General features: G+C 49.3%; 1 protein-coding gene across 3 annotated transcripts; it reads left to right on the top strand.

Annotated features, from left to right (window-relative positions):
- The first annotated feature begins 767 nt into the window (after positions 1 to 767).
- col18a1a (collagen type XVIII alpha 1 chain a) lies at positions 768 to 21,577 on the top strand. 3 transcript variants are annotated; one of them, XM_052081979.1, is made up of 42 exons: positions 768 to 1,295; positions 5,684 to 6,225; positions 7,020 to 7,115; positions 8,550 to 8,621; positions 10,487 to 10,565; positions 11,013 to 11,140; positions 11,541 to 11,567; positions 11,664 to 11,870; positions 12,289 to 12,315; positions 12,425 to 12,487; positions 12,572 to 12,649; positions 12,733 to 12,783; positions 12,873 to 12,995; positions 13,079 to 13,141; positions 13,300 to 13,344; positions 13,434 to 13,565; positions 13,832 to 13,903; positions 14,148 to 14,174; positions 14,278 to 14,376; positions 14,690 to 14,725; positions 14,880 to 14,969; positions 15,060 to 15,092; positions 15,205 to 15,240; positions 15,547 to 15,606; positions 15,672 to 15,749; positions 15,834 to 15,869; positions 15,971 to 16,024; positions 16,111 to 16,176; positions 16,343 to 16,408; positions 16,494 to 16,524; positions 16,888 to 16,932; positions 17,027 to 17,061; positions 17,178 to 17,306; positions 17,384 to 17,543; positions 17,771 to 17,835; positions 17,929 to 18,057; positions 18,277 to 18,309; positions 18,390 to 18,701; positions 18,795 to 18,992; positions 20,196 to 20,311; positions 20,417 to 20,644; positions 21,138 to 21,577. In XM_052081979.1, the coding sequence occupies exons 1-41, from the start codon at positions 932 to 934 to the stop codon at positions 20,619 to 20,621; spliced, it is 4,308 nt and encodes a 1,435-aa protein (XP_051937939.1). In that variant the 5' UTR covers positions 768 to 931; the 3' UTR covers positions 20,622 to 20,644; positions 21,138 to 21,577. The 3 variants fall into 3 exon arrangements, with proteins under 3 accessions (XP_051937939.1, XP_051937940.1, XP_051937938.1); XM_052081980.1 differs by having other exon boundaries at positions 7,020 to 7,109; positions 20,417 to 21,577; XM_052081978.1 differs by having other exon boundaries at positions 20,417 to 21,577.
- Positions 21,578 to 22,469: the final 892 nt, after the last annotated feature.

Here is a 22,469-nt window from a genome sequence, read left to right as displayed (position 1 = left end):
ATCATGATCGACCCCAGACTGAGATCTGAAGGACAACCTGGCATTAAAGTCCAGAGGCTGGATTATTCCAGCGGATCCTGGATGTCCAATTGAGTTCAGTTCCTATCGTGGCCAATTTGCGCAGAAGTCGAAACGTGTCGCGGTTAAGTCAATGTTTCAATGAAAAATGTCCCTCGCCAGCCAGGACTGGCGGATTCCGAGGGGCCCCTTGTACATGATCATGCGTGTCAGCATTTGCGTCTGAACGCTCACAATTCCGATTCATGTGATGGAAACATTTGCTGAAAGGAACTTCAGATGGCTGGAATGGCCGATGTTGAGGGTCTCTGTCAACTCCTCCCAAGGGCCGCATGAGAAACCGGTCCGGACAAGAACGTGGGGCCCGCGTTACATGTGATGTCAGAGCACTTCAGACTTGAATGGCTCGTTTGGACTGTGTTGCTTTTACACCTCCGACAGCGGGAAAACATGAAAGTCATTCCACAATGAGCGTCCGTTGCAGTTGGAGTCTTGTCTTGCTTCTTAGTTGACATTTTTTACCACGTAGCTTTCAAGAGAGTGAGTCAGGGGGAACCGATGCCCCCTTTGCTTTCACAACTGAGAGCATCAGTAGTGCTGCCATAATTGGATGGTCAAAGAGCTCACTTTTCATCGCTTGGACAAAAGGAGGAGGAGTCGCGAGAGGAAACACGGTGTGGGCAGCCAATGAGGAGCACAACTCCTCCTGCTCTCTCCCCCCCTTAACTATTTTGAACGGGGTGCCCTCTTCATTGGTCTTCTCTGCCGAGCGGTGCGTGAAGAGACGCTGGCGGGTGTGTGCTCGTGTGTGCGGCTTGTGCGCGTGGAGCCGAGAGGCTGCCGGGACATGTCACGGTTGACTCGGGGAGTCTGAGGATCAGAACAGGTGGAGGTGCTCAACAGCGTAGCCGAGATGAGGACCCATTGTAACATGTTGGTTTTGTTGACCCTGTGTGTGGTCAACTCGGATGCTTGGTTTTGGTCCTGGACCGGGACCACCACTCCGGCCCCGCTAGCGGATCGCGAGGGCTCGGGCACTCCCGCGGGTAGTGGGGAAATACCAGCTGATAGTATTGCAAGTACTGGGCCGGAGATCATGGAAGACCGACGTGGACATGGTCAGGAAAGTGTCGGGAGGACTTGGCAGGAGACGACCGAAGCTCTTCAACTGCTTACAGTTGCACCCACAGCGGAGCTTGAGCGTACATCAGCCGATGGCACGACAGAGATCTCGCCCAGGACAAGTCAACCTGGCCATGAAACGTCTTCGCTAACAGGTACGCCTCTTGGGGGATCTAATCATGAAGGTCTTGAATGTCGAGCCCGCGTTTGGACTTTCGAAATCTGCTCTTGTGTCTGAATCCGAATTTGCAAAAACAGAGGGAATTTGTGAGGCGTCTGCATTGGAAAAGCCAGGCTCTTTTGTGGGAAAGCCCAAAAAGTCGTTCATATGTAGCTTTGACAGGAGTGACAGTGCACTTTCGCCAAAAGTGTCCGTACTTGAACTGAAGAAAGGAATCATTTCGCTGGCGGTAGCTTGAGTCCCGCCGTGTTGAATCGTCAACCACATACAAATGACACCAAATCAGACGCAAGACTTTTCGTCCTTACAAGCCAAGGCCGGCTCAATACTCGTGTATGAACAACGAGCCAGTCTGTCAGACCTCGCCACGCCGCGACACAAACTTCGAAACACAGTCCAACTTTTGAAGCTAACCATGCTGAGGGTGATAGATGATTGCTCAAAGCCCACATTGTTTATTGGTGGATCCTGCTCTTCCGTTCTGCTCCTCCGTGGCTGGCGAAAGCTTTGCTGTGCCTAATCATCTCAACCAGACCGGCTCGAACCAAATCCAAGACCTCCTGAAGGACTGGGCTTGGTTGTTGAGGTCAAATTGAGTTCTTCTGCCTTCTGTTGATGCCCAAGTGCGGCTCTCCGATGACGTACTGCCTTGCTGAGGCTTTTGTGAAGGTCTAAGGGACAGTTGCTGGATGCTCCTGGACGGGGGACGCCTCCCTTTGAAGTGCCAGTGACTTCCAGGGTAGGACGACGTTGGCGATCAGTACTTGTCGGTTTTTAATCGCAAAGGTAACGGCTGGCTTGACTGAACACCGATTTGGGCATTGATTTGAACCAGGTTTCAAAACCTCAACCTCCCCAGTTTGTCTGCGCTGATAACCCAATATTCACACGCTTCCCACAAGATGCTTGATGGAAACATTTTGTTGGAAGTCATTTTTGTTCTGCGGGTTCTGAGTGCAGCCGCGGGTGTCTCTGGCCGTTTGGAAGTGAGCCCGCTTGAAATATTAGCTCAGGATGAGGCGTCCGGGTTGATCTGTGGCAACTTTTCGTCATCACTCTGTTCTTTGTGGCGTAGTGCATGAATTCCATTTCTAGGTTTAGTCGATTGAAGACCCTCATTGTCACCAAATGGAAGGTATCTGCTGGTTGGGGGTCATGAGTGCCGCTCATTGCATTTTAGAGCGGCACCGTGATTCAGACCATTGATGCCAGTTGACTGATGTTGGGTTTCTTTTATTTGGGGGTAGGGGAGGGGGGGCAAATATGCATCCTACTTGAGTAGAGTCTGTTTCTGTGATGAAGATGTGCCTCCTCTGTGTGCAGTCACACAGCCCCGCCTTCCTCCTTCACTTCATATCAGTGAGTGTTCACGAGGGGCTTTTTACAGCGTCGGTATCATTGTGACGCCTCGCCGTGCTGACAGACCGAGCGGTCAGTCCGTTCCTCATATAAGACGCTCAAGTTTGGCAATACCTGTTGGTCTTGTCCGAACGGTCCGTCAACGTCATCGATGACCGAGATGGAAACGTCCGAATTCAAGTTTTGATTTTGATGGCAGGCATTGCTTCACTCTCAACAGCTGTCGTTGTCGGCTTTCGGGCCTTAATAAGCACCTAACGACACATCATTTAATTATAACCCATCATGGAAGAATGTGACCCGATAGGCGTACCTTTTTTGGGGGTCGACAATCATATTGTAGGGCCACCGAGAACAAACCTTTTTTATCAGTCAGTCTGCAGATGTGAGAGCGTTATGATCGCAACAATATTCAGCAATATGTTTAGATGGCAGTCGTAAGGAATCTGCGAATGTAATCGCTTTCCTCTTGGGGGGGCTGTAAAACAGGATCTTTAAGTAACCTGAGCTTTTAACATGATTTTTTATGTGGTGCCTCGTGTGTTTGAAAGATGGGGAGTTCCTCAGATCTTGCTCTCAAGGTACACGTTCACCTTCCTGAAGCTGAAAACTTTTATAAAAATAAGATAAGATATCCTTTATTCGTCCCACACTGGGGAAATTTACAGCCTCCAGCAGCAAGAATGTATGTAGAAAGAAGAAAGAAGAAAGACTTAAGACTGGGGATAGCTAGAGGGGGGTGGAGAAGGGTCCGGACAAGGTCGGTAAGGGCGCGCATCCGGGTGGAGCGGCCATGCTTGTCCACTCTGCACAGAGTCGGAGGGTATGGACGTGAAGCTTTGGAAGCCACGGGTAGCTACCAGCCCGGGGTTCAGTCCCCGAATGGCGCGATAGTGGGAATCTGGTGGAGAAGGAGGGGTGTCGTTTGCTCCTTCCCCGCCGAGGGAGAGTACGCGTTCATTCGTCTCACGTACAGCACTTAGGTGACCACTCACTCGACGGCTGAGCCTAAAAATGCCGCAACGTGTCCTGGAGACCTAGTCATGCGGATCCCTTCTCACTAGGTAATGTTAGTATCGGCTGAGCCTGTTAATTAAGTCTCATTATCTTGCTGAACTCAGTCGCCCGTTGTCATTTTTAGAAGGTGCATCCTATCCGGGTATATATTATGTAGCCAGGACACTCTGGATATTCACCGGGGTTGAGGGCGCACGCATGGTGCAGCGTGAACTTTTTGCTGCCAGAATCGCATCTGACCCCAGGGCTCATGTCGAAGTCATGACAAGTGATCTTGCTGATGAGAGTTGCCTTTATTTGACTGATAAATCAACTGGTTAACATCCAGCTGTTTCCTTTTGGCTCACATTTGTCGGGCAGCAAGGAATCACCAATTTTTGGTATTATCCGTGAAAGAATTATTGCCTTTACCAGCAGGTGGTCACCATATTTTCCACCATACAGAGATTCATAATTCTGAATCTGTAAACTTTGCCGCTGCCGTGAGCTTTTCCCACGGATTCGGCTCCGTTCCGACGCCGCTACGTATGCACTCTCGCGCCGCAGGCATCTTTTCTTCACTTGGTGGAGCCCCGTCTTGGAATGTTGTCAGAATAGGAAGAGGCTTTATCGCCAAGATAAACGAGCGCCATAAACTTGGCACGACCCCATTCAATGACCTTGGGCCTGTCATTGGTTAACAAAGGTTCTTGAGAATGCAAGAATGTGGTGAAAGCGCTTCTCCTCACAAGGTCGCGCCGCCCTGGAAGACGTAGATTGGGCTGAAATGTGTTTTGACTTTTGCATCTGCGTCTTAGCTGGTGCTGCGGATCCATCAATGATATATTTTCTTTTCCGGTGTCTAAAAAGAACAAAATGTCAGATAGTGCGGGCAATGGTATCGCTTGATAACAGCGGAAAGGGATTTTTTGCTCTCCTGTTCAAGCTTGACTTGATCCAAAAATTTGGTTTTGGAGCAGCACGCGAATATATTGCGACTCGTGTCGAGGGCAATTGAGCACAAAGCGGGACCCCCGGGCCGGGGCGAAGGCCTCGTGTGTTTAGGCTCTCAAAGCAAGCCCACCGCCGACTCGGCTGATCTTCCGCCCTCACAGCGGCGGGGAGGCTTTGAACCCGCCGACGGAGCTTGAAGACCAGTCAACGGGCGGTAAACCAAAGCTTGTCTTCAAAGGAGGAGACAGCCTTCAAGTGCAGCATGTTTTGGGAAAACACGGGGAGGCATCACTCCTTGTAACGAGTAATACCCGTTTGTTTGAAGTCTCGATGTCAGACACGTCCACGCCATGCTCGCTAAATATTTTGTTAGCTTAAGCCCGCTTCATTTCTGATGCCTGAAGTCACCCAGGGAGATGAAGGAATGAGGTCATGCGCGCAAGGGGCCTCCGCTGATGCACTCTGAACAATGGCGTCCTGTCGTTCAGTCAATGTTGCGCCAAATCCGGGGACTCATTTACTTAAGTCTCGAGGCAACGTGTTTGAACAAAAGTGGACTGCGGATGTCAGATGCAAGCGCTGTTTTTTCTTCGGAACTAGTCAGCCGGCAGTCTCCTGCGTTTGTTTGTTTGGACTTGAAAAGTTCCAGGAACAAAAGTCGTTTGACGTTGCGTTTCTGCGCCCCGCAATGCCGGACCGATCCAAATGTAAAACTGTCGGCTTGACTGCAGCTACCCGCGTCTCGCTCGCTCTCTCGCTGAAACCAATGCCTGATTTTGACGTGAGTCCGAACATCCTCAAACATGTCTGCAGTCTTGTTAAAATGGTTCCGGTCGTGCTTGTTCCTGCATAAATACGCGCTTTGGTTGAATTTGCAAAACCACCGACGACCTATCGTCCTGACACAATTCCACCACAATACCAAAACACCCGATCAAAGCTCGATCCTAACATTTTGCCCTGCCATGCTGCCCTCCCCTTTTAAGAAGGTTTTCGCGCAAATTGTGGTCTGACTTCGGTATTTTTAATTACATTTTATTTTATTTTTTGTAGAAGACAGCGGCGTCTCCCTGCTGCAGCTGATCGGGGACCCTCCTCCAAATGAGATTACGCGAGTTTACGGGCCCGACGGCAGTCCCGGCTACATGTTTGGCCCCGACGCCAGCACGGGCCAGTTGGCCCGCGCCCACCTGCCGAGCCCATTCTACCGGGACTTTTCGCTCATCTTCAACTTGAAACCGGCGTCGGAACGGGGCGGCGTGATCTTCTCTGTCACAGACGCCACGCAGCAGATCATGTATGTGGGCGTCAAACTGTCAGCCGTGCAGGGCGGCAACCAGAACGTGATCCTGTACTACACCGAGCCCGACTCGGAGACGTCATACGAGGCCGCCAGGTTCCTCGTACCCTCTCTGAGGGACACCTGGACCCGTTTTGCTATCGCGGTAAAGGATGACCAGGTCAAGTTCTACCTGAACTGTGCCATCGATCCTCAAGTGAAGCGCATCGAAAGGTCCCCCGATGAGATGGCGCTGGAAGCCGGCGCCGGCGTCTTTGTTGGGCAGGCTGGAGGCTCGGATCCCAGCAAGTTCCTGGTATGTATGAAAGATCTTATGTCAGAATCCGGGATTCTAAATGTGAAGGACAGTCATGCCTAAAATGTTTCTGTCATCGTCTTGAACCGGAAGCAACTTTTGGTGTCGCCGCAAGCGCCGGCGCTGGTTTACACCAATTTTCAAGCGCGCGAGACTTTGCAGCTGAATAGCTCATTTGATTTCATTGCTCAAATTGGCCCGATCCAAAGCATCAGACCACAGTTCTAAATCACCCCAGCAGCCCCCACTGCCGCTCCCCCTGCCCCTGAACATTGTCTGCAAGAAGTAATTGGATGTCCTCGGCTCGGGCATATAATGGACGTCTTTCATTTGTCTGGAGCAAATCACCTCATTTGACCCGGCCATGCGCATGAACTCAGTTGTTGGGCAGTTACTCTTCCGTTGCGCACCCAAAGGTGGACTTTCAGCGAGTTCAGTTCAAGTTCATTTCTATGAAAAATGAATGGCTGAACGAGAGTCAGGTTCTATTCAGATTCCCAATATCCTCAGTAGAAAGTCAGAGTGTTACAAAGTCGCTTTTTATTTGTATTTTTTTTACTCTGTTGATTATTTCGGGTACATCAGCCCCGGAGCTTTGCCAAAACTGTACATGTCATGTGATCAGCGATCGAGTCTGCTGATCACATGACATGTACAGTTTTTTTTTGTAGCCATGCGTGACGGAGTGTGCCATGGATTTCCTTTTTCGGTCCTCGTTTTAGTCATCTGTGATATTCTGCTGTGACTCAATCATCATCGAGCGTCAAGGCCTTGTGCGCCTGTCATCTTCCCAGGGCGTGATCAGCGAGCTGAGGGTGGTGGGAGACCCCCGTGCCGCCGAAAGGCACTGCGAAGACGCCGACGACGACGACGACTCGGACATGGTGAGCGTTAACGCCAGCCGACTATTTCATGTGCCATTCTGTATAACATTTCCAAATCCTCGTCAAAGCGGTTTGCCGCATGTATTTGGACGAGTAAGCCACGGAAGTGAAAATAACGAGGCCAGAGTGTAGCCAAACATTGGACTTTCTCAATAGGCTATTTCGTCTTAACAGTATTTTTATAGCAACACTGCCACCTCGTATGCAGCCAGAGAACATAACAAAGTGCCTACGGACACCCATTTCGCTCACGATCGATCCAGCCGATGAAGAAAGCTGGCTACGTTTCTCAGGACCCGCCCAACATGCTGATGGCTAGGACTTTGAATGGTTTTTATGATAATTATCTTGGTAACTATTTTTGTGTTGTGCAATACGAATGTTAATTGCTTATCACTAAGACGTTAAAAATATAAAGAAACAGTGATGTCAGTTTTGTTTGATTCATGGCCAGTCTTATCTGCAAGTTCTCAGCCATTAGCAGCAACGTTTGCAGCATCCTAGTCGGCGTTGACCACCCAGACTCAAACACAGGTGCCTCACTGCAGGCTGCCAATGAGCTTGTTTGATCAAACTGTTGATGAAACACACACACACACGCCATTTGGAGCACTAAACACAGCACTTGAAGGTCTAAGGAAGGGCACGTTGAGCGAGCTTCACATGTTGTTTGTATTAGATCGCGTGGGGGTGGGTGGGGGGTAATCACATTCCGAGAGGAAATGACAGGCTTGGGATTTACAGGATGTTTCTTTCATTGACTCCCAGCTGTTTTCCAGGAGAAGTTCCACATCGTGACTTTCAAAACTCTCTCCTGTCTGGCAGGAGCGTCTTATCGCAGCAGTCTGCTCGCGCATCATTTTAGAAGCAGTTGGGAGTGACAGTGGCAGCTTCCATTTTAGCATTATGAAGAAAAACTGCTCGCTATCTTCATGGGGAAAAATGCATAAGCATAGAACCTACCAAAAGAAGTATTTCACCCTCTTCTTTGATCAAGGAAATAAAAGCACAATTCTACTTTTTACAAATTCTTGAGTAAACAGCAGTTGAGCAATGGTAAACTCGTTTCCAAGGAAAAGCCTGAGAAGAGCTTTTTGTGAAAGGATCCATTTCGGGCAGAACTTTCACTTTGATGCTATTGTTTTGCATTTGTGATACCACGAAGATCTAAATAATGCTTTGCTCCTAAATAACAACATAAACAAATCACGTTTTTTTTCAAGGACGTTATCCATTTTCTCACCACCACACTGCTTTCGCACGCCACCTGGCAGCGTAGGATCGGTGCTGGATAACACACTCACACACACCATATGTGGACCAAGATCCGATCAAAGCCGCGTCTGCCATCTAGTGGTGATTTATCATACTTCCCACAGCCTGGATGTGTGAAGCCCTTTTTTTTTTTTTATTTAAAAAATGTACGCTTGTTTTTCTCAGACTTCAGGAGAGGGAAGTGGTGATGCGGAAAGCAGACCTTCTAAACCAGCCGTAGAAAAACGCACATGGACGGTAAGGGCCCATTTTCATTTGGTATGGAGACGAGATGAATTTGATAACCGTGGTCATCTCGACTGTGAATTTTTCGCAAGCGCTTTTGTATTTTATATTGATATTGTCAGTGAGTTCAAAAAGGCTTTGCAAATGTGGTGGGCGGGGCTTGCTGTGCCGCCAGAAATTTTCCAGTCTGGACATTAATGACTGGGAATTGATGTTCTGTCACTTTTACAGGTGGGGTTTCCCTCCGTCCAACATGTGTTTATTCGCGTCATAATCAGCACAGGTTGTGTTCAAGGCAACAGCTGGTACCAAATACCTGGCCAGAAATGTTTCCACACATCTGTTCACAGGCATTAGAACCGATCCAGTCTGTACAACTCAGACGTGTCGGGGCAAAATGCAAAGTCGAGAGGGCAGTCAAGTGAAACTTTCCATTTTGGCATGCAGGTATTTGTTGGGAGGATCGCTCGCTTGTGACATCTTTGACAATGTTGTTGAAGTGTCCACCGCAAGAGGAAGCCCCCCCCCCCCCCATCCTCTGCCCCCATTTTTATAAGGGCCGCAGGGGGTGAATGAAATGAGACATATTATGAAGAAAAAAAACACACTGAATGTGAGCATGTTTTCATGCCTCATGAGGACCACCACATCTTCATGATTTGCCTTGAGATTCGAAAACCTCCACTAAGGCCAAACCGGGATTTCTGTCACCAAGGAAACCGGATGTGTGCTTTTAAACTTTGAAGGTCATAAGGGTCAGTTCTGCCAGTCGGCACATCGAAGGGCCCCCCCTCTGACCGCATGAGGAATGCATGAATGAGTCGCTTATCGTGTTAGTAATTGTATGTCAAGCTTTGTCATTAATTGTTCTGTGGAATTCTTAGTGTAGCCATTGCTACGCGACTCGTGGGGGGTTGGGGGGGGGGGTGCAGCCTCTGAGAAGACAACTGGTTAATTATCAACTTGGTGTTGCCGCCTTGGGCTGCATGCGCATTCTTTGCAGGTGACACTCAACTGTGTCATCGGTCAAGAATGAGCTGTCTGTCTGTGTTTGGGAGGCGGGGGGCCAGGGGCAAGGGGGCCCGTGGGGCTCCATAATTTCCACAAAGGAGCCAAAATGAGTCATCGGTTGCTTCTGTTGCTGGCAGGCTTGTTTACATGAGGCTGATTTAAATTTCTGCAAAAAGTTTGGTTTTTTTTGGGCGGGGGCTGTCGTTTTTTGTGTTTTTGTGGTTGCTGCAGCAAAGTGTACATGTACGAAATTGTCACTGGAGGGACTTTATTGCATTGCAATGATGGGGAAAAAGAAACTTCATGAAGCACTAGTGATATTTTTTGACTCATCGAGATGGTGCTCTTGTTTTATACATAAAGGTTAGTGCGAATATTCCGCCGCATCTTTACACCCAGAGTGCCATCTAGAGGACTCAAAAACTATCACAAGTACTTCATGACGCTTCAGTTGGCCAGCACTATTGGTTTAGTGTACCCTGACTGTATGCGAGTTGTATGAGGCATTAGTCTCGTCGGGTGAACGGTGATGCGTTTGTTTGATTGCAGCAAGGCTTCCTAATATTTATAGTTAAGGCTTAGCTTTAGCAACAGGTGGATTTTTTTTTTTTTCTGAAACGCTAAAGCTATGAATGACAACGCATCTGCATTGCGAAAGCTTTCACAGGTCAAACTTAAAGACAAATAAAAAAAAGATAGAGAGAGAATATCTGAAAATCCGGTCGATCTACCTTTAGGGACACATGAAGCCATGTCTGATTCAAATGACGTCCTTTATTCAAATCGAGGGAACTGAGAAGACGCTCCTCAGAATGAATCGTCATTGCTCGATGGAAGGCCTGATCCCGTTTATCTGTTGTCACCAGACGGCTCCGCCTCCTTTGAGGCCCATTCAGCAACCACCGGTCGCCAGGCAAGAGGAGACGTCGACTGTGAGACACACAGGTGAAGCGCGTCCTCGCACGACCACGCCCAAACCTTCACGAGAAGGCAGAACGCCACTTTTCACATTGACCCTCGCGGCGCAAGCTAGTGGCAAATCTCTCCATCTAGTGGGCAAGACGATTATTGCATGTAACCCTGAGCAGATTTTTCAAACACTGGGCCAAAATATTTGCCAGGATCGGGCTGAGCCCTGCTACAATAAGTGAGTCAACCCTTAAAATGTTTCGAATGGCATATTTTCACAGTTTACGCCACAAACTGTGATTCCAAAGCATTTGAATCTGACTCTGCACCCGGCTTGCAACATTACCGCTGAAAATAAAACAGACTACTTTGAAAGAAACGCTTCTCCATCTTGTTTTCTGCTGGATTATAGCAACATCTTTTTTTCCCCTCAATATCTTGGGCAGCCCAAGTTGACAGTGTGCGATGTGATTGTCCCATTAGCATCCGTCGGGGCCAAAGGAGAGAAAGGAGAGCGAGGAGAGAAAGGGGACCGCGGCGTGGCGGGCCCAAAAGGAGAGACTGGTTACAGCACGGCAGGGAGCTCGCAGGGCGGTGCTCGAGGGGGGAAGGTGGGACCATGCCATCATTTGTGCACTCTTTGATATATGTGTGTGTGTGTGGAGGGGGGGGGCTGCAATTTGATGACTTCAAATATGAACATTGAAAAACGAAGGAAGCCCTCAAAGTCCAAGCTTGTGTGTGATGAAGAGACTCAACAGCGCCCCCTACTCACATTTAGAAGATTGACCGTAGTTGATCGTTATTGTCATCGTGATGATTTTCTACACGTGCTTCAAACCAACGACAGTGTTTTGAATGTGAATGCTTGGTAAAAGTGTTGGATGGAATTGAGGATGAAACATTTTCAAGCGTGATGCAGTACATATTGCAAAGAATCCATCCAAAGCAACGACTATTCCGTATATTTGCGTCAACGTCAATGCTGTTTTATTCTTCTTTTTTTTTCAGGGGGAACCTGGAGAAAAGGGAGCGAAGGTGAGTCGAATCTCCGCTCCATACCACCTTTCCTTCTCACGTGTCTCAGGTTCTTTGTCTCCTCACCACAATAAGTATTTCTCGTTTACTCTGTAGGGCAACGCTGGTTTTGGCTACCAAGGAAAGAAGGGAGAACCGGGCCCCCCCGGACCGCCGGGGCCCCCCGGGTCTGCAGGACTGCCGTCAGACGTCTCGGTGTGCCAAGAGGGCTCCGATGCTTCCTGCGTTCCGGGTGCTCGAGGACCACCCGGGCCGCCGGGTGTCCCTGGTGCCCAGGGACCGCCGGGAGAGGACGGAGAACCAGTTAGTGCGCCGTCTCCTGAATATTTCTCAAGAGAGTCAATTTGGGGGGGACGCGAGGGGAAATCCTCTGCTTTGCAGTCCAACAATGTACCAAAAAGCAGTTGAACACAGATCAATAGGAGTTGTGGAACGGAAGGATAAAATTGCTCCAAGCGGACACTAGAAAGCTGCTCCGTCAGTGCGACCTGTTAAACAGAAGTGGGCGAGTCCAGTCCTGGAGGGCCGCCGCCGTCTTGCATGTTTTCCATCTCTCCCTGTCGCAACACACCCAATTCAAATGAGAACAAACCATTTGCAGACACGCAATGAAAGACTCATTTTTGTCATCAGCTCTCCACTTTCATGTTCTTTTTATCGGGCCAAATGATCCGCAGCTCGGAAAATGATCTGGACCGCTATGTTTTGTGTCATTGCGCAGGGCGATCCCGGTGAAGATGGCAAACGAGTGAGTTGCTTTGTCCAAGGCGTGCGGCATATTTCGCCCCTCGCTTTACATGGATTGACTCCACCCCCCGACCCCCCTTTGAACTTTGAATCCCCTTTTCGCCACGCAGGGTGTTGATGGACCCCCGGGCTTCCCAGGAACCCCCGGAAATCCCGGACCGAAAGGAGAGAAGGTGAGATCGAGTGGACCTGGCGTCCGCGCCGTCGGTAATAAAGTTGAGTGGAAACTGGACAACTAATGGGAGCGATGCATGCAGGGAGAGCGCGGCGATGGTCAGCCCGGTGCCAGAGGGCCACCGGGTCCTCCCGGACCGCCGGGACCAGGAAGCAGATCTGTGAGTCAAGCTCCAGTTTTATTCTGAGGAAGTGACAATTGGTTGGACGGAACTGTGTGCCATGGATGTTTTACTTTGTTCAGACTTATGTGGACATGGAGGGCTCAGGATTCCCTGATCTGGAATCAGTTCGGGTAAGTGCGGTACCAGCGCAATACGTGAAAGGGTTGTTGTTTTTCCTGACATGTTTCACTTTGTTGTTTGGTGTTTGTTTTTGTTTTAGGGCCTGCCAGGGCCACCGGGCCCACCAGGTCCACCTGGGGTTCCCGGTCCTGCTCCACCAAACACAGCTTCGAGCTTAGGAGCAGTCGGACCACCGGGACAAGATGGGGCGCCTGGTCAACCTGTAAGTGGCAACGTGACGCTTTCATAATTGGTTTCCACTTTGGTTATGATGATCCACGCGTGACCTGAACTTCTGGCCCGCAGGGCTTGCCCGGTCTACCGGGTATCGATGGCCAACCGGGAGCGCCTGGCCCGAGGGGAGAAAAGGTCATTTCCTACACGTTTACATTGATGCCTCCATTTTTAGCACATTCGAGCTCATGGTAGCAAGTCGCCACTGCATTCAACCCACTTTTTTTTAAAATTCAACATCTCATACAAAGTGATCACTTGAACAAGATTTGTTATATTTTGTCTTATTCTAGGGTGACTCCGGTGTGCTTGGTCACCCAGGACCAGTTGGACAGAAGGTGACAATTTCGCCTTTTTTATGCATGAGTAATTGCATGTTTCCTTTTCTTATTTTTTCATTTCCCATTTCCTTTTGTCCACCGCAAAGGGCGCTCAAGGAGATTCCGGCTTACCCGGACCGACGGGTGAGCCCGGATTGGCTGGTTTGCCCGGACCAATGGGACCGGCAGGGCCGCCCGGACCTCCCGGGCCTCCTGGTCCAAGATACCGTGTTGGATTTGTAAGTTGTCGCCGAACAATACTTGGTGCTTGTATTACTGCAGCTCATTGATTCAGATCAAAATATGATTTTGAATTCATTCCATATCCCAGCGGCTGCCACATGACACAATATGTCCCTTCACTTCTTGCTGGTTTTCGTTGCACTATGCATCGTTCAATATTTTAGAAAACACGGAAATCAGACAATCAATACCTGATCGTGACTTCTTGGACTACGCTCAATGTGCAAGAAGGAACGCTTCAAGGTTTTGTTGCGGTTTGCAGGATGACATGGAGGGATCTGGTGAGATTTTCTCCAACGGGCTCCCTGGCGTCCGAGGACCTGAAGGAAGACAGGTTAGTCGCTTGATGCGTTTCAAAAAGGCATAAAAAGTCTACGAATTGAGCGGCGCGCCATCGGCCCAGTGTGCCCACTCCCAGTCGGGCTAATTTGGCTGAATCATACTCCAAGCTTACAAGCCCGGGAATCGGCTCATAGTGACTGCGTCGATCAACTTATTCACTGCACGAAAATGGACAGCCTCGATGCAAGGTGGAATGTTTTCCGGTCTGTCTAACTCAATCAAACGTGTGCTCTTAGGGTCCACCTGGCTTCCCTGGACTTCCAGTAAGTAACCGAGCATCTGATGCAGTCATCACATAACTGGGATGGACAGCATGCCGTCCTAAAGTGTTGCCGCATTCTAAATTGAAGGCATGAATCCCCGCAGGGTAAACCAGGCTTGCCCGGCCTTGCCGGTCAGAAGGGCAGCGAGGGTCCTGAAGGAAGAGACGGGCAACCGGGATTGGACGGATTCCCCGGAGTTCAGGTCTGGAATCCTTTTGATTGCTCTCGCGCTAGCTTGCACCTGCGTGGACATGCTACGAAATGTATCGTTTGTTCCGAATTGCCTCCAATTTAGACCGTCGTGACAAGCTTATCCAAACAGTCGCTCCCATGAATCTTCTCAATTTGAGAACCACATTGCTCAACGCGCCCTGCTTCCAAGTGGTAACGACGAGGAGATCAGAAGCCAACAATCAGCGAATCCAAACTGTGCTAACGATGCAGCTCTGCTTACCTTTTGGGTTTGAACGAGAATTGCTTTTTGACGTCTGCTGTCTGATTCTTGGATGTTACAGGGACCAAAGGGAGAAAGAGGGGACAGAGGAGAGAGGGTGAATATCATTTTCACATGCTATTCGTATCTTGATTTTGATCAATGCCAAATAGATCCCGCATGTTGTTTGGATTCTTCATTAGGTTGACTAGTCATGATATTGTTTTGAATCGAACGCATTCTAATCATTTCACACGCATGCTTTGTTTAAGGGTGAACCAGGCCGCGATGGAACCGGAGTCCCCGGACCGCCGGGCCCACCTGGACCACCAGGACAAATCGTCTACCAACCATCGAACAACGTATTGTAGATTCCCCAAATGTTGCTGGCAAATACGCAGGACATTTTCATCCTTATCTTACCTTTATTCTTTTTTTTTCTGCTGCTACAGTTTGATGGTGTTGTTGGCAGTGTTGGACATCAGGTGTGTATTCAAAATGTTCACAAGAGTGACTGGAGGTGGTCCTAACATTGGTTGATAATCAGTCCAGGGTATACCTCATCTAATCAAATATTTATTATTTTTTTCTGGCAAGGGAGGACCTGGTGTGCCGGGTAGAGCTGGATTCCCTGTAAGTCCCTTCAGTCACGACTAATTGGCTTCTTCCCAGCACTCCTCCCTTCCTCTATTATGGCGCACCTGCAGAAGGGATGTGGTGGCGCCCTGTTGGCTGTTGATGCATGCCTGTTTGCTGAAGGGAGGGGGGGTCTGTCAAATCCAAACTGCGCTCCCATTCCAGGAGCCCAGTCTGGGCATGAATGACTGTTTCAACGTGCTCTTGAGGAAGGAGAGATTTGACTTTTGCCAGCGAATAAAGTGACAGTGATTCTCACTCTGATGTCAAAACACACTAATTGTATTTCTGTGGTCCCGTTAGGGTCCTATGGGTCCAAAGGGCGACACGGGACATCCCGGACCTCCAGGTTTTGGCATCAAGGTGCAGTCAAAGCTTAATGCTGCGCTTAGCCTTGGTTGTGGAGCTAATGGCGGTTCTCTCCGCAGGGCGAGAAAGGCGAGCCTGGTCTGATCATTGGCCCCGATGGGGGGCCCCTCTTTTCGGCGGGACTAACAGCTTTCAAAGTAAGCATCGGTGCATTTGACAGGCTGCATTTGTCTCGAGTGAGTTTTTGCTTTGCTTTTCTGACATTTCTACTGTGCCGTTAGGGAGATCGAGGCCCTCCTGGACCTGTGGGACCCCCTGTAAGTATTTTCAAATATCAACAACAATCCTTTCCAAAATGGCGAAAGTTTGTTTTACAAGCCAGCAATAAGTCACGTCTCTGGATATGTTTTCCACGTAGGGACAATATGGACCTCACGGAATCAAGGGTGAAATTGGAATGCCTGGGAGACCTGTAAGTAAAGTCCAGTGGTTTTGGTTTTTGTTTTGAATGCCATCTGAACACAGCCATTCAAATAAAAAAAATGTCACTTCCGTTAGGGTCGGCCTGGTGTAAACGGTTACAAGGGGGAGAAAGGAGAGCCAGGCTCTGGCTTTGGCTACCCAGTAAGTCACTTTTCAAGCCATCTCATGAAGATTTCTCCGGTTGAGATCGACAGTCTGACTCTTTTCAGCATTCTCAAGTCTAATCCATTCAGCACATATATTGGCCCCAGTTAGCTCAGTTGTTAGACTTGTTACATACAACGTATGAGTCTCCTTCTTCCATCAGGGGGTTCCTGGCCCACCGGGACCACCAGGGCCACCAGGACCGGCCGGACCCTACGATCGCTTCAGCGTGAGTTGACCAAACCCGTTGAAGCTACAACCGGCTCACTAACTCGGCTGTCTAAGGTCAATCTTGCGCTGTGTGTCGTTCACAGCACACCGATGGAACCTCCAGGAACTATCCAGGTACCGGATGAGCCCTTTGCCAGACACGCATGTGAACTTTCAAAATGATCAAGTTCAAAATGAGCAGGTTCTCTCATTAGGCAGGCGTAAATGCTCCTGTCAAAGAAGTAAGATTTAAGAAAGCTTTAAAGTTTCTGGAGACAAAGACGTTCCTCATTTCAGCTTCTTTCAGGTAGCTTCGCCTGAGGCGAGGGAGGAGGTAGGGGAGGTGGGGGAGTCACCATTGTCGCAAGATTAATCCGTCGAGTCTTACTAGATTTGAGAAGGGAGCTGATAAAACACAAAGTATGTGACGCTGGGAAATGGCAATTCCAAAGTCACGCTTCTCTCATGCTGCAGTGTTTCTGTCTTGTTTTACGACAGCAATCAAAGGAGAAAAGGGTGAACGCGGCCTTCCGGGCGCGCCCGGTAAATCCTTGATTTTATATGCAGATTAGAACATTCTTGATGACTGCCTCTTGAGCTCGTTGGTGTGTTCACCAAAATGCATTCTTGTTCTTAGGAACGGGCTCCAATTTTGACATTCACACACTCAGGGTAAGCGCACAAAGTCAAGGTTTGGGATCTGAGCCATCGACCACATTCATCAACAGGTCGGCATTCAAGGCAGCGCTGTGAGAATGCTAAACTCGTTTATTTTATTTTTTTAACAGAATGACCTAAAGGGACAGCATGGCGACCCGGGAGTGAAGGGAGAAAAGGGGGAACCCGGTGGCTATTATGACCCTCGATTTGGAGGACCTCTTGGCCCACAAGGGCCTCCTGGCAAACCGGGTTTACCTGTGAGTTGTAGAATAGGACGTGAACGTCCCCCATGTCACGCTCGAGACAGGTTGCTCAGGTGCTTTCTTTGCATTAGGGTCCAAAAGGAGATTCTGTCATGGGTCCACCCGGACCTCAAGGTCCAACTGGTCCAGCAGGGATTGGTTATGATGGCCGCCCAGGTCCTCCGGGACCGCCCGGACCACCCGGACCGGCGTCATCCCCTTCGCAGCCCGGCGCCTTTTGGCCCAGTCAAAGTGAGTCGCTTTGGTTCTGCGCCTCAGTGTATCAAAATGAAGCAGAGGTGTGAAAGTGATGCAGTCGAACCTCTTTTCAACGTACGCGGTTTACGTTTCCGCCTCTCGATGAAGTCGGAACACTACTCCAACACTATGTCTTCTAAAATCTTTTTTTTGTCTTCATATACACAAATTTGAGATTGACATGTTTATATTTGATTTTCTGGTCTGATTTTCAATTGAAGCTGCCAATGTACCCGGACCTCCTGGTCCTCCTGGCCCACCTGGAAGTCCTGGACACTCATCTGGAGTAAGTCTTTTATCTTTTTTTTTTTTCTTTTGCCTGCGTGAAGCAGCTCATTCGGTAGCATACCAAAGCCACTGCTTGGTTCGCCTTGCACAGGTCACAGTTCTCAGGTCCTACGACACCATGATCGCGACCGCCAGACGGCAGGCAGAAGGCAGCCTCATCTACGTCATCGACAAAGCCGACCTGTATTTAAGAGTCCGCGAAGGACTGCGGCAAGTCATGGTAAAGTTCTTTTGCTGTCTCTCCAATCCTGTTCAAAAAGCGTTTCTCGAAAGGTCAACTGTGAACTAATTTGAGAAAATGTCAAACATATTTTTACGTCACAAGTAAAGTAAAAATGTTGCCCGGATCGGCCGGACATGGAGTGGAGACGAGAGCCATGGGGATTGGAAGAACTGTAAACTCACAAATCCAAATCGTTTTTTTTTCCTTTCGCCACAGCTCGGAGATTACACCCCCTTCTTCCGAGATTTGGTGAGTCCAATGACCCAGAATGGACCGAGCTTAATGGCCCTCTTGAAACTCAGTCGATCGTTGTTTATGTTTCTTTCAAGGAAAACGAGGTGGCCGAGGTTCAGCCTCCGCCTGTCATCTTGTACCCGCAGTCCCACGACAACAACGGAGCCGGCCACTACTCCCAGAGCGTTTCCGACGTGCGGCCCGTCGAGCCGCCGTCACGCCCGCCCGCGGAGTCCCCGCACCCTTCGCGGTATGATCCCAGGTTCCCGGACTGGAGGCAGTCGGGTCAGACGGACGGCAGACGGGCGACGGGACAGGCTGAGAACAGATACCCCGTCACTCCCCAACGACGACCCAGCCCACCTTTAGTGCAACCTGCGGTCCACGCCGACAAGTCGGGATCGGGTGTAAATGCCGCCGAGTAACCGGAGGGCAATCGTTTGTTTCTTTTCAAGGTCTTTGACCAACCCGCGGATGGTTCTCTCTTTCGGCCGTTGTAGCTCCATCTCATCGCCCTGAACGCCCCTCAAAGTGGGAACATGCGAGGAATTCGTGGGGCCGACTTCCTGTGTTTCCAGCAGGCCCGTAGCGTGGGCCTGAAGGGGACCTTCAGAGCCTTCCTATCCTCCAAGCTCCAAGACCTTTACACCATTGTCCGCAGGTCGGACAGGGACACCTTGCCCATTGTCAACCTTAAGGTGAGACACTTGAAGGCAGCCCGTGTCCAAACCTTTGGCCACTCCAAAAACCCCGGGGGGAAGAAATCTTTTCAACGACCTTGCCACCTTGAACAGAAAGCTAAAGAAATTAAACAGACAACACAAACAATCTAGAATTGCTTTCTCGTCCGACTTTAGCCTGTTCTTAAGGTGGCCCTTTCATCCTTGCATTTTTTTTTTGGTAGGTGGCCCTCAAACAAAAAAGTTTTAAGGTCATATCAAACCCGTCTTACGGCATTATCCTTACCCACTCGTGGCTTACAGTCAATTTGTTTTGGATTAAAAAAAACGCATAAGCTGTCAAATACAAATGCAATTTTTGGTGGTGGGGTGGGGGCGCTAAATCCAAATCTGCTGTCATTTTTTTTTTCTCTCACAGATCAGATTTTGAAAGTATTTTGACTTCACTATTTTCAGTTTTTAGTCATAAAAATAGGTTCCCAACAGGCACTTGTTGTTTTTTTGCCTCTTCCAGTACAACCAAAAAACAGCTCAAACTTCTTGTCCGTTACACCCGACCACTGTTCACCAATTGCTAGAATGTTTTCTGAAACCTCAGAACTATAAATTACAATGCACGGCAAGGTCCGGATTGCGCAAGATTTTATAGGGCCAAAAGTCAAACCTGATGTGCTTGAAAAATAGTCTTTTTTTTCTTCTTTTTTTAATTAGCTTCAAAAATATGTTGAGGGCCCGGTGGTCCAGTGGTTAGCACATCGGCTTCACAGTGCAGAGGTACCGGGTTCGATTCCAGCTCCGGCCTCCCTGTGTGAAGTTTGCATGTTCTCCCCGGGCCTGCGTGGGTTTTCCCCGGGTGCTCCGGTTTCCTCCCGCATTCCAAAAACATGCGTGGCAGGCTGATTGAACACTCTAAATTGTTCCTAGGTGTGAGTGTGAGTGCGAATGGTTGTTCGTTTCTGTGTGCCCTGCGATTGGCTGGCAACCGATTCAGGGTATCCCCCGCCTACTGCCCGAAGACAGCTGGGATAGGCTCCAGCACCCCCCGCGACCCTAGTGAGCTCGGAAGATGAATGAATGAATGAATATGTTGAGGCACGCACACAAAGCCATTAAAATTCTTCCGATTTCGGTAAAAGTTGCCGAGAGCGGGCAGAAAGTGTCCCAATGTAATCGGTACAATTCGGCACTCCCGACATTTTTGTTTCTTTCTCTCCCACGCAGGATCAAGTTCTATTTGACAGTTGGGAATCCATCTTTGATGACAACGCCAGAGAAATGAGGAGCGGCGTACCAATTTACTCCTTCGATGGCAGGGACGTTCTCAGGGACAGCACGTGGTGAGTGTTCCGACGTCGACGGACGGCGAATGTCCCGCACGTCCTCACGCGCGTGGCGCCATCTGCCCCCCCCCCCCCCCCCCCGCCCCCCGTGCGCTTCACCAGGCCCCACAAAATGCTGTGGCACGGCTCCAGCGAGAAAGGTCACCGGCAAACGGACCACTACTGCGAAACGTGGCGGGCGGGCGAGCAGGCCGTGACGGGGCTGGCGTCGGACCTGCAGAGCGGCCACCTCCTGCGGCGCCACTCCCGCAGCTGCTCCAACGCCCACGTCGTCCTGTGCATCGAGAACGCCTCCACGTCGCACTAACAAAAATAAGGACCATTCTCCAGGTTGTCGTTTTTGTTTTTTTTTTTTGGTATCATTTTAATTCTCACCTAATATTCTTTGGCGTCCAATGAACTTGCCCAGCAGCTTTTTTTTTTTGGCCTTTGCGTGGCATGCTTCTTCCCTCCACGAAGGCCAAAGAGGTTGGGTTGGACGGAGGGTTCCTTTTGTCTCGAGGGCACATTTTATTTTCTTCTAAGGGTTGAACGAGCGTTTAAAAAAAAAAAACGTTCACAATCTGTATCCCTTTTTTGTTTCACTCGCCATTCTCATTTATGCTGTGAGTGATTTACTTTAATGTATTGATCATTTCCACTTTTTTTTTTTTCGGGGTGGGGGGTGGGGGTACTTTTGGGTACAGCAAAGACTATTTGAAATCTAAAGAAAATATTTATTTTTAGATGAAGTTATATTAGGACAAACATAGAGTTGAGTGAAAATACAGCTTGCCCAAATACTCCCAATTTATTGAGAATGTTTTTTTTTTTAATTCCAAAGGGGCTTTCCACTCCCGTGCCTTAGAATAAAAGCAGGCTGCTTTCCATGACGCAACGGACCGCTTCCCTCTTGATGTCGATTTCTATTGTAGCCGCGTGCTGTGCTGCTCCAAGTGCTTTCTCGGGCGGCGTTGGCCTTCATTGTCCACCGCGCGCGGACAAAAACGAGACCGAGGACCGTATTTCTTCAGTGAGATTTAACCACCCAAATCATTGACTTAGCTGAGAGTGTACGGCAAGTGATTGACTCTAATCTGCGTTGAGATTTTGTATAAAGAAGTTTTAAACATTTAAAAAGGAAAAAAAATCCAAGCAATATTTTGTTTATAAGCCGACTTTAGTGCAACGGATGCCTGACTGAACCTGCGGTTTTCCTTCTTCCTTTTCATCTTGAGCTGTACTGATCTTCAAGGCACTGAATAAATGTCTTTTTAAACGCCACTGTAACAATTTGATCTCACTCGACATTACTAAGCACAGATTTTGGGGGTGGGGGAGTCACGTCGCGGGCCGCTGAAAAAGGGATGGCGAGCCGCAAACGGCCTGCGGGCTCTAATTTCGACACACTGCTACTTAGCTTAACTTGCGGCGAAACAACTTTGCGTGCTGATTTCATGGCGAGCAAATTCCTAGCGAAGACGGCAACAGCAGCGGCAACGCGCTCGTCAATTTGTCTGTAAATCTCTCCAGTGATCGGAAAGGGCCGCCCGTCTTCAAAATGAAGCGGATTTTCAAAGAGAACTGAATTAGGTCACTAGTCATTGGCGAACGCCGACGAAATCCCCTTAAATCTCCACTTAAAAGTTGCTAGGGCTTCCGTGATCATATTTGATTAAGAAGATTAATTTGAATTATTCAGAGGTGGCCTCATTTGCCGGAAAACTGGAAGACGACGTCGGCCGTCACGGCGGCGCATTCACGTGATTACCGGACTTCTCGGCTGCTTTGGCTTTGACGCCAGACCCCATCCAAGCGATTTCTGGAGACGAATGCCAGGGAACGCTCGCTGACGTTGACGTCTCACGAAGAACAAAGGAACTTAGCAAAATACCGAGTCGGGTGGCGTTGATGAAGACGTGACTCTCCGTCTCAAGGAGCCCACGGGCAGCAGCGAACCACAAAATGGGGACTATCGAACAGTTTTTCCAGCTTTGCCATCCGATGTGGGGTGAAAATTGAGACCCGGCTGATCGTTTTGAGGCTGCGCCGTGAAGAAGAAGGCGCGCACTAGCTCAGCCGAGGCTCCGGTTTCACGCTCCCCGTCACGGGATGGTCCGGCGTGCGCTAAAATAAATCGGTCGATAGGCTTGCCAGTTCATTCGACGTGCCGATC

Source organism: Hippocampus zosterae, chromosome 12 (genome assembly GCF_025434085.1).
Source record: "Hippocampus zosterae strain Florida chromosome 12, ASM2543408v3, whole genome shotgun sequence".
Lineage (NCBI taxonomy): Eukaryota > Metazoa > Chordata > Actinopteri > Syngnathiformes > Syngnathidae > Hippocampus > Hippocampus zosterae.
This window is presented reverse-complemented; position numbering and strand designations above follow the sequence as displayed.

What these genes read in the sequence shown, in the direction of transcription:
- col18a1a (XM_052081979.1), top strand. Translation starts at nt 932, where the DNA reads ATGAGGACCCATTGTAACATGTTGGTTTTGTTGACCCTGTGTGTGGTC. An exon ending in GCGGTGCTCGAGGGGGGAAG is followed by an intron (nt 11,141 to 11,540) that starts GTGGGACCATGC and finishes TTTTTTTTTCAG; the next exon opens with GGGGAACCTGGAGAAAAGGG. An exon ending in GCTCTGGCTTTGGCTACCCA is followed by an intron (nt 16,177 to 16,342) that starts GTAAGTCACTTT and finishes TTCTTCCATCAG; the next exon opens with GGGGTTCCTGGCCCACCGGG.